The sequence below is a fragment of the Protomyctophum parallelum genome (assembly GCF_964188405.1).
Source record: "Protomyctophum parallelum genome assembly, chromosome: 3".
NCBI classification, from domain to species: Eukaryota; Metazoa; Chordata; class Actinopteri; order Myctophiformes; family Myctophidae; genus Protomyctophum; species Protomyctophum parallelum.
In genome coordinates this window covers 19265810-19276936 of record NC_139698.1, presented here as the reverse complement: position 1 = coordinate 19276936, position 11127 = coordinate 19265810, and the positions used below count along the sequence as shown (strand labels likewise).

Sequence of the window (11127 nt, the reverse complement as noted above, 5' to 3'; positions counted from 1 at the left end):
TTGCTGTGTTGCCGCGTCTCCCGGTGCGTGGCCCAGGGCTGAAGGGTCATCCTCCGGGGGTGGAAGCCCTCGGCGCGGAACAGCTCGCTGATGTCGGCCGGCAGCATGATGTTCAGACTGCTCTGAGTGCCCACGTACTCCCTGCGCGCGCGCACACACACACACACACACACACACACACACACACACACACACACACACACACACACACACACACACACACACACACACACACACACACACACACACACACACACAGGATTTAACCCATTCTGACCTGAGATCAGATTCTAAAAAAATGTCAGTCGTTCTTCGATTTTTCAAAAATAGCAGACCTACAAGCTCGTATGAGTTTGTAGATCTGCTATTTTTCAATAGCTAAAGCATGACATGATGCTAACACCAAAATGGGTTCCCGTTCAGAATGGGTTAGAATACATTTGTGACCAGATTTGACTTGAGAGACCATCGCGCAAATTCCAGCTTTTCACCAGAGGAGAAAAACTTATTTTTTTTATTATTATTTCCCAAAATCTGTTAATAGCACAGGCTAGACTCTTCACATACTATAGAGCATGTCTGAAATAAGTGTCAGAGCTGAAATCGACATGTAAATATGAAATAAATGCTTAAACATGTAGCTATAGGCATAGGAGGCCTTAAGTATGTTTCACCAGTTTCAATTGAAACGGGTCTCCACCCTCAGGGGGGCCTCAACAAAATAATGATGTCATAGGTATATGGGGGCCTCATATTTGTCTTGAAACAGGCCTCCAGATTCCTAAGGCCGCCCTTGAGAACAAACAAACACACCAAGCTGGCCATAGGGGGCGCTAGCTACCCTCAAAGAGCCAGAATGCAAAATGCTTGTCATTCAGCCTCACTTTGAGTTGCTCAGTGGACTGTCTCTCACACAGCGATATGGAGAAAAATATCACACCCACGTGACGTGAGCGGCACTGTTATCACCATACATCACATTCCGTGCTCAGCCAGTCAGCTTGAGCACATTCCGCGCACGTGCGCACGCACGCACACACACACACACACACACACACAAACACACACACACACACACACACACACACACACACACACACACACACAAAATACAACACAGCTTAGTGTTAGGGAACGCTGTAGCAATTTACAATTTAGGCATTTAGCAGACGCTCTTAATCCAGAGTGACTTACATTAAGCAAGAACAAAAAAGGGAATGCATCACATAAAAAGCATTTATCATGAAACATGCGTAAGCTAAGAAAGTAACAGTGGAATATCTATATAATGAAACTATATTATAAACTATACATATATACTATACTATGCTATACGTGTGGAAGACCCATAGATCTATAGACCCCAAGGTAGCCGCAATGAAGTAATAAATATAGCAATAGAGTTCAAAGGGTGCAGATGAAGAACAGCTGCACTAATTGGCTTTGTTAAGGCGTGCATGGCAACAGTTTGTGTCTCGTGTGATTTCACACCAGAAGATATAAGATGATGCACCGTGTTTAAAATGACTGTAGACGTCGGGAGAGAGAAGAGAGACAGACAGACAGACAGACAGACAGACAGACAGACAGACAGACAGACAGACAGACAGACAGACAGACAGACAGACAGACAGACAGACAGACAGATGTTGTCTTGGACCGTTTCCAAAGCAGGAGGACCAAAGCGAGCCTTTCATGCTGCTGTAGCAGTGAGGAACAATCTGTATTCCTTTGGAGGCTACTGTGATGGAGGGACCTTCAACAACATGGAACAGATGGATGGCCATGTCTTCAACACAGTGTCTTTATGCTGGAAGAAGTTACCTCCAGTGGAACCAGGAAGAGGTCTCCTCTTCCTGGTACACCTTGAGGTTCCATCCATGCGCTACGGCCACACAGCTGTGTTGGTTGAAGATACAGTCTACATCTGGGGAGGGCAGCCTTACTGCAATGTGCTTTATGCATTTGATGTTGACTCCCACAGATGGTTCCAAAACAGGGTTTCTGGGACTGTTCCAGAGGAGAGGAGCTACCACTCAGCCTGTGTGTTGGAGAAGGTCATGTTTATCCATGGAGGAGATACCAAGCTGAATGGATACATTCATGACATGTACTGTACAAGTTGGACACCAGCACAATGGTCTGGACTTTAATTAACCCCAGAGGAACTCCACCTCCTGCTTCACGCCGTCACTCTGCCACCATCATTGGTACCAAGATGTTTGTATTCAGGGGCTGGAGGGACAACAGCATCACAGTGTTTGACACAGAGACAAACGCCTGGCTGGACACCCCTTCTGCACAACTTCTACCAGAAGGACGCTGTTGTCATTCAGCATTTACCTACAATGGAGAGCTGTACATATTTGGTGGCTGGAACGGTGACCAGTACTTTAATGATGTGTGGAAATTCAGTCCAGAGACCTTCTCCTGGAAGAAGGTTGAGCCCAAGGGGAAAGGACCATGTCCAATGCGTATGTGCTGTTGCATTGTGGGAGATCGTTAGCCTGGTTAATAAACCAGACTAATATCGCACGGATCCGCGGGATATTAGTCTGGGGAGGCTCAGCTTGGATTTCATTTCCAGGGAAACATTTTCTCTTTGACGCAATTGGTCAGAGCTACTGTCAGTCAAAGGTCTCAAGCATTGAACGTCACTGTACCAAAGCCCGCCCATATTGCATACCGTGTCCCTATTGGGCGCACACGTTCTCGTGTGTAGAAAATGGGCGTACAATTGAGCCTCTCCAGACCGAAATCCGCCGGTAGGCAATTTTTTTTTGCCAACGGCTGATTCGGTCTGGTTTATTAACCAGGCTAGGAGATCGTATCATCCTCTTTGGAGGAAACAAAGGAGATCACACTATCTCTGATGAGCTGTTCATCTTAGACTTCAGTCCTTTTCTTAAGACGTTATGCAAGCTAGAAGTTATTCAGTACGCTCTGGACCAATCAGAACTCCCACACGACATCAGGTGGGAACTGGCAGCCATGGCAACCAACGACAACAGACGACAACAACAATAACAACCGAGACCACATTCCAAACGAAGGAACAGCAGAAAGATCAAGAAATGATGGATCGCCCAGGCGGTGGCGTAACCGTCTGGGCACCCGACTGGTAATCCAGTCGCAGTGTGCCGCGGGTTCGACTCCTGAGCCCGACGCGGCCTTTACTGCATGTCTTCCCCCATCTCTCTCCCGTTTCCTGTCAGCCTACTGTCTGTCCCTTCAAAAAACCAATAAAAGGCCGCAAAAAAAAAGATGGATCAACATCTCATCCCACCTGATGGTGAGCCACCTCTCAGCATCACTTACTGAGATTCAAACCTCAGGAGACTCCTTCTCTCCAGACAAGCTCTCCAATGGGTTGGCTAACCTGTAGATGGGCCCCAGCGTGTTGAAGTGTATCATATTCTACCCAGCGTACTGTACCTGTAGATGGGCCCCAGCGTGTTGAAGTGTACATTATATACCTGTATATCATATTCTACACAGCGTACTGTACCTGTAGATGGGCCCCAGCATGTTGAAGTGTACATTATATACCTGTATATCATATTCTACCCAGCGTACTGTACCTGTAGATGGGTCCCAGCATGTTGAAGTGTACATTATATACCTGTATATCATATTCTACCCAGCATACTGTACCTGTAGATGGGCCCCAGCGTGTTGAAGTGTACATTATATACCTGTATATCATATTCTACCCAGCGTACTGTACCTGCAGATGGGCCCCAGCATGTTGAGGTAAATATTATATACCTGTATATCATATTCTACCCAGCGTACTGTACCTGTAGATGGGCCCCAGCATGTTGAAGTGTACATTATATACCTGTATATCATATTCTACCCAGCATACTGTACCTGCAGATGGGCCCCAGCATGTTGAAGTGTACATTATATACCTGTATATCATATTCTACCCAGCATACTGTACCTGTAGATGGGTCCCAGCATGTTGAAGTGTACATTATATACCTGTATATCATATTCTACCCAGCATACTGTACCTGTAGATGGGCCCCAGCATGTTGAAGTGTACATTATATACCTGTATATCATATTCTACCCAGCGTACTGTACCTGTAGATGGGTCCCAGCATGTTGAAGTGTACATTATATACCTGTATATCATATTCTACCCAGCGTACTGTACCTGTAGATGGGCCCCAGCATGTTGAAGTGTACATTATATACCTGTATATCATATTCTACCCAGCGTACTGTACCTGTAGATGGGCCCCAGCGTGTTGAAGTGTACATTATATACCTGTATATCATATTCTACCCAGCGTGCTGTACCTGTAGATGGGCCCCAGCATGTTGAAGTGTACATTATATACCTGTATATCATATTCTACCCAGCGTGCTGTACCTGTAGATGGGTCCCAGCATGTTGAAGGTCCTCTCCATGTGCTTGTGGAGCGTACGGAAGCGTCCCTCTCTCCAGAACCGCAGCAGGTTGACCCAGCCGCTCCTCCCCGTGTGGGGGATGTCCTCGAACCTCTGCACGCCTCCCCCTGCAGCACACACACACACACACACACACACACACAGTGCATGGGATTACCTCGTCTAACACTTTGACCCATTCTTACCTGAGATCAGATTCATATGAGGTTTCCACTGGACACACACACTGGTCTGATTATAGATTTTCATTATCGTGAGAACGATGGCTTCCATTTTCGTATTGCAACTTTTCAGGACTAGAAAGCCTGCAGTTTCTATTAGCTTGTATTCCCCAGGTTTCTGAACTGCCCACAGCCCTTCCTATGAGACACAGACTGAGTAGAAAAAAATTGCGCAATTTCTTCATGATTATGTGTGAGGACCTACTATATGGAGATTAAGGCTGTAGGCCTACCCTAGACCTTATTTTAGGACTCGAACTTCGGCAGAAATTTTCGAGTGAACATTCGGACCATTTGTTTCTAATTAATTAAAAAAATAAACGTCTCGATCAGAGCGTCTGAGTTTCTGTAGCAGTTTTCGGAAGGGTGGGGGAGCAGTCGGTTTGGGGGGGTTCCCGACGGCTGCGCGTCGCTTCCTCCTCTGACAGAGGGGAAGCGAGTAAGCGACGCCGTCAGAAGCCCCCTCGCTCAGGAAGGCCCCCTCACTCTCTGACACACAACGTGTTTTGTTGCGACAATAACATACAGCCTACCGGTATGTAAGAGGAATATAAACACAAGACCGTGGCGCTAAACTTCATATTTACCCTGCTCTAATGCAACAAAAGTGTGTTCTTCCACACTCACAAGAAGTGGGCACAGGGAAAAAGCAGATCTTCCGTGACCGTTTTGCTTAACAATGCTAATTTTGCTATCATGCTAGAGAGCATAATGCTAATATATTATGGCTGCTAGTAAGAAAAGCGATCATGGTGCGTGTGTGTTTGTGTGTGTGTGTGTGAGAGAGAGAGAGAGAGAGAGAGAGAGAGAGAGAGAGAGAGAGAGAGAGAGAGAGAGAGAGAGACACGTCAGTCTCCAATCACCAAATGAACGTGCACAGCAGAACAATAAGGGGAGATTTCTTTAAAAAATCGTAACTTCTGACAGGAATGCACTAGAAACTTACTTTTTTTTTTACATGTTCATATCGCATTCTCGCCGAGATATATTTTCAAGTTAATAAAAAATAAAAAATAATAATATATATATATATTTTTTTTAAATAAAAATTATATAAAAAAAACGAATGGTTCAAGCCCATTAATTAAGATTCGAGTGCCAACCCTAACGAGCGAACATTCGAACCTTGAATGTTTGGGGACAGCCTTAATGGAGATAGGTTGAAAAGTGGTGAAGTGGTCCTTTAACACTTGCCATGTGTATACATAATATGTATACACATGGCAAGTGTTAAAGGACCACTTAGGAGATTTTGCCAGTAGTAGTCAACGGGATATTATCCCGTTGACTACTACTGGCAAAATGTCCTAATAATAATAATGACTCAACCAGACCATCCGGTGCACTTCCCCCTTCTTGAGATTCTAACTCCCTTTTTCTGTTGAATTTCTCGAACTCCATCTTGTCAGTAAATGACTACATGGATGGACTCATCATAGGTCACCAGGTGATTCAGTTCACGGTTTCTCAACTAGTGGACAGAACATTTAAAACAAATCAACACATCCTACATTACTAAATCCATACATGGTCAGGGACCACATGCAATACCGCCACGGACCACCAGTGGTCCACGGACCACCTGTTGAAAACCCATGGTCTAATACTATATATTTATGACGAAAAAAATGCACGTCGACTACCTTTTCTTGCTGACGAAAACGAAATGGACACTAAATTAAAACCAGGCTATGATGACTAAGACTAAATTTCGTCAACAAATGAAAACTATTGTGTTAGGAAGGGACTAGTGGACAAGAGATCAGTCATTTTACACATGCGGTTGCATGCTGAAAATAGCATCATGCCCGCCAAAATACATTTTAGTCGACAAAATCAACTGTAGATTTAGTCGACAAAAATCACATTACATTTAGTCGACTAAACACCAATACATTCCAGGTGACTAAAATGTGACTGTGACTAAAACTATTCAAGTGACTGCCCTGCATCATCATCACCTCCTCCTCTGCCCGGCTTCTTCTTCGTCTTCCCCTCCTCCTCCTCCTCCTCGGACTCCTTCTTCTCCCCCGTCGTCGTTATCCTCCGGCGGTCGTCTCTCGTCGTGCCGACGACCACCGACGGCTCTGCCACGCCACCGCCACCGACGCACGTGAGCCTCCGCGTAAAAGACGGCGTCCTCCTCCCTCCTCCTCCTCCTCCTCCTGTCCCCCGTGGCAGAGAACACACACGGGACCGGCTCCACATGGCTCCGAATGAATGAAACGCGCAGACAGACAGACAGACAGAAAGACAGACAGACGGGAGTGTCTCTGTCCTCCGTCTCTCCACTCTGCAGGTTCCTACTGCCTCGATCGGCCTCTTTCTCTCTCTCTCTCTCTCTCTCTCTCTCTCTCTCTCTCTTCGTCCTCCAGGCATCCAACATGATGCTGATAGTGGTTGAGTTATGGACGGAGGGCAAGAGTTCAAGAAAAAGACAACCAACACTGTCCAACGCACGAACACACACATGCACGCACACATGTACGCAAACACACACATGCACACGCCTGCTCACACGCAGACTTACTTTGAAGCCACAAATTGTACATCAAATATAGCAGTAATGGATAATAATTCATGAACACCTAAAGTACAAATAGCACCTTCTCCCACGCACGCACGCATGCACGCACGCCACACACACACACACACACACACACACACACACACACACCAAGGCTCCCCGTGACAACTGAAACGTAGCAGGATTTGACAAGGTGATGTTTTCGCCCCGAGCGTGCATGGTGCGTTGTATCGTGTGCGACTGTGTGCAGCTAATCTGGTCAAACCGCTGGAGCGTTATAGGTGTTCCACTTTGCACGCAACACCCCCCCCCCCCCCCCCCCTAGTAGAGGGATTCATGGACAATACCATATGAAATTCCACCCGGGAGACCAATTGTGTCCGACTGTGGCAGTGAGACTCCCGGATTCATGGACAATACCATATGAAATTCCACCCGGGGGACCAATTGTGTCCGACTGTGGCAGTGAGACTTATCAGACAGCAGAGTATATTGAATACTTCCTAAACCCACTGTCAATAAGACACGTCCCCAGTTTTATAAAAGACACTTACGATTTTGTGGACAAAATTAAAGCTATTACAGTAGGAAAGGAGGCCTTTCTGTTTTCGATAGATATAGACAGCCTCTACACAAACATTGAGACAGAAGCAGGACTACAAGCAGTGAAATAAGTCTTTAGTAAATACCCAGACACAAATCGACCAGAGGAGGAATTACTCCAATTACTAGACTTAAATCTAACCCAGAATGATTTTTCCTTTAACAACAAGTTCTATGTACAAATCAAAGGGACGGCCATTGGAAAGAGATTTGCACCATCTTATGCGAACATTTACATGAGCATATGGGAACAGACAGCACTAGAAAAATGCATACTAAAACCAACACATTATTATAGGTTCCTGGATGATATATTTGGGATATGGGAACATAGCAAAGAAGAATTCCAGGAATTCATTGATGTTTTAAATAGCCATCATAGCCATCCATAACAATAAAATTTGTGACACACACAGAAAGGATTGACTTTCTTGATGTAACAATCTTCAAGGGCCCAAACTTTAACACAAACGGGAAAGTAGATTTAAAAGTTTTCTTTAAAGAAACAGACACGCACACCTTACTACACAAAACGTCATTCCACCCGGCACACTCCTACACAGGAATAGTCAAATCACAACTACAAGATTCCATAGGATTTGCACGCAAAGAAGTGATTTCAAAATAGCTTGTAAAACTCTATTTAATGCTCTCAGACTAAGAGGATACACGAGGACATTCCTCCGGAAAGCTCACAATACCTTTTTAGAAGTAAGAGTGCGGGATCCAGGCCCCAAATTTGCCCTGATAACCAGTTATTCCACACAGAGCAGACTATAGCCAACAACAGAATAAAAAGGAATTTTGAAAACCGAACAGCCTACAGAAAAAACAAAAATCTTAAAGATTATCTAGTAAACAGCAAGCCTAAAGAAATCAACACACCAGCACGCCAGGGACTTCAAACCTACAAAAACTACAAAACGCGTGTTGGAGATTAAACAACATATAACAGCCAGAACCAGCAACTCATTTATTTAATCACATGTGAAAAATGTGGTTTACAATATGTCGGAGAAACGGGTAAAACAATAGCTACAAGGCTGGGACAACACAGATATAATATTAACAATGCAAAAAAGACAACCACAAGGTTGGTTCAACATTTCATGGCTCACGGCATTGAAGCCGTAAAAGGCGCTGGACTTCAACACAATCCCAACTGGACAGTAGGACAAAGACGTTTTAATGAAAAACAGTGGATTAAGAACCTCAACACGGATTTTCCTGGAGGCTTAAACATGCCTAAAATCAGATCTTGAATACAACAAAACTTAAACTCAGGATTAAACTGGAGTAAATCTAAAAGTCATTCATTCATTCATTCCTTGCATTGTGCCTACACATGTTGCGACCTGAAGCACTGAAGTCTTTCTGTGCCACTTTCACTGAAGGGAGGAAGAATCTTCAGTGAATAGACGCTATGAGCCTGGCTATACCGGGCAGATGGGCGCAAAGTCACAAAGTCAAAGTCATGCGATTTGTCACACACGTTACCGCAGTGAAAATTGTTCTCCGCATTTGACCCATCTCTTGGAGTGGTGATCTGCAGCCGTGCCGCGCTCGGGAATAATTTGATTAGTAGATTTGACCCCCACAACCCTTTGATGCTGAGTGTCAAGCAGGGAGGCACTGGGTCCCATTTTTACAGTCTTTGGTATGACCCGGCCGGGGATCGAACCCCCGACCTCCCAGTTTCAGGGCGGACACTCTAACCACAAGGCCACTGTCTGGTGTGGACACATACAAGTTAACATACAATGATTATCAGTGCATGCGTGGTCAAACAAGTGTTTTTTTTATTATAATATAAAATGTCGTCAGTCAGTCTGACATCATCAGAATAAACAACACTAATAATGGCAAAGCAACAGTCTAGTTGTACAGCAGCATGTACAGGACTAACAGTACAGAGAGAAGTCTATACAGTATACAGCTACAGTGAGTGTTGTTCCTCCATTGCACAAATACAGTACATAAGATATACGCTTTAATCTTTAATAATAGGACAATTGATTCTCAGAGTGATAAACTAAAAACTGAGTCATGATTCCTCGACAGCCCCTACGTCGACGTCGTTGTACGACAAGTAAACAAAACAATCGTATCTGTGTGTGTGTGTGTGTGTGTGTGTGTCTGTGTGTGTGTGGGTGCGTGCGTGTGTGCATGTGTGTGTACGTCATGACTCAAGCATCCGTTGTCATTTCATAAACTGCAAAAGTATAGCTGTTTGTTTTGTAGTTTTAGCTCTTGTGCTGCTTCTCACGACCTGAGAGGAATTACAGTACATGGATGGAGAACGGTATACATAGGTCTAAAAACCAGAGAGACGCCTCATTGGCCGCTGCAGTTCGTTGGAGCGACCTGGATCGCACGGAAGTGAGGAACACGGGAGGGCAGAATGAGCCGGAAGTGTAGAACAAGGGAGGGCATAATGCACCGGAAGTGAGGAACAAGGGAGGGCATAATGCACCGGAAGTGTAGAACAAGGGAGGGCAGAATGCACCGGAAGTGTAGAACAAGGGAGGGCATAATGCACCGGAAGTGAGGAACAAGGGAGGGCAGAATGCACCGGAAGTGAGGAACAAGGGAGGGCAGAATGCACCGGAAGTGTAGAACAAGGGAGGGCAGAATGCACCGGAAGTGTAGAACAAGGGAGGGCATAATGCACCGGAAGTGAGGAACAAGGGAGGGCATAATGCACCGGAAGTGTAGAACAAGGGAGGGCAGAATGCACCGGAAGTGAGGAACAAGGGAGGGCATAATGCACCGGAAGTGTGGCCATTCAAGTGACTGATGGCCATGCAATCGCGTCGCTTGTCAGAAAGTATAAAAAGCTGTACAAAAGAATATATATATATAATGCAGCAGAGCCTTTTAAGTTAACGCATTTGTGCATGTCCTCTCTGCCTCTGAATGGCCTACGCAAATTGTCACACACGCGGAAGCTTGCAAAAGAAAAGAAAAAGTCTGCACACTGCTTTGAAAGCTCCCCAAAAACGTTATTTACCAAGGCAGAAAAAAAAGTAAAAAAAAAAAAACGCACAACGTTTCATATGTCTCTGTGCAGGCCTTCGTCAGGTAGGCCTATACGACAAGGAAGCTTTCCCTCCCTGTGAGATACAGACGTCCCCAGAGGCCGAAATGGTGACCTGTCGAAATACGTTACCATCTTGTGGACTTCATACAACTCACATGGAGATCGTTACATATGTGGCCTGAATACCGATCAGCTAATGAACAAAACCGCAATGATTTACATTCGGACACTGACATTTATGTGATTGTCTACACGATTGTCACATATTTCAGCAGGTCACCAATTTCACTGTAACACCACCATGCCGGAGTGAG

General features: G+C 45.1%; 1 protein-coding gene across 1 annotated transcript in view; it reads right to left on the bottom strand.

The window, feature by feature from the left end:
• Positions 1–6851, bottom strand: part of cyp11c1 (cytochrome P450, family 11, subfamily C, polypeptide 1) — a gene marked incomplete at its 5' end in the record, with an annotated part of 19287 nt that extends 12436 nt beyond the window's left edge. Inside the window, 3 exons of the mRNA XM_083762050.1 lie at positions 1–141; positions 4385–4529; positions 6605–6851. The exon at positions 1–141 is cut by the window's left edge and continues 15 nt beyond it. Of these exons, the coding sequence (XP_083618176.1) occupies positions 1–141; positions 4385–4529; positions 6605–6851 (533 nt within the window). The remainder of the gene's footprint in view (positions 142–4384; positions 4530–6604) is intronic.
• Between the last annotated feature and the right edge of the window lie 4276 nt (positions 6852–11127).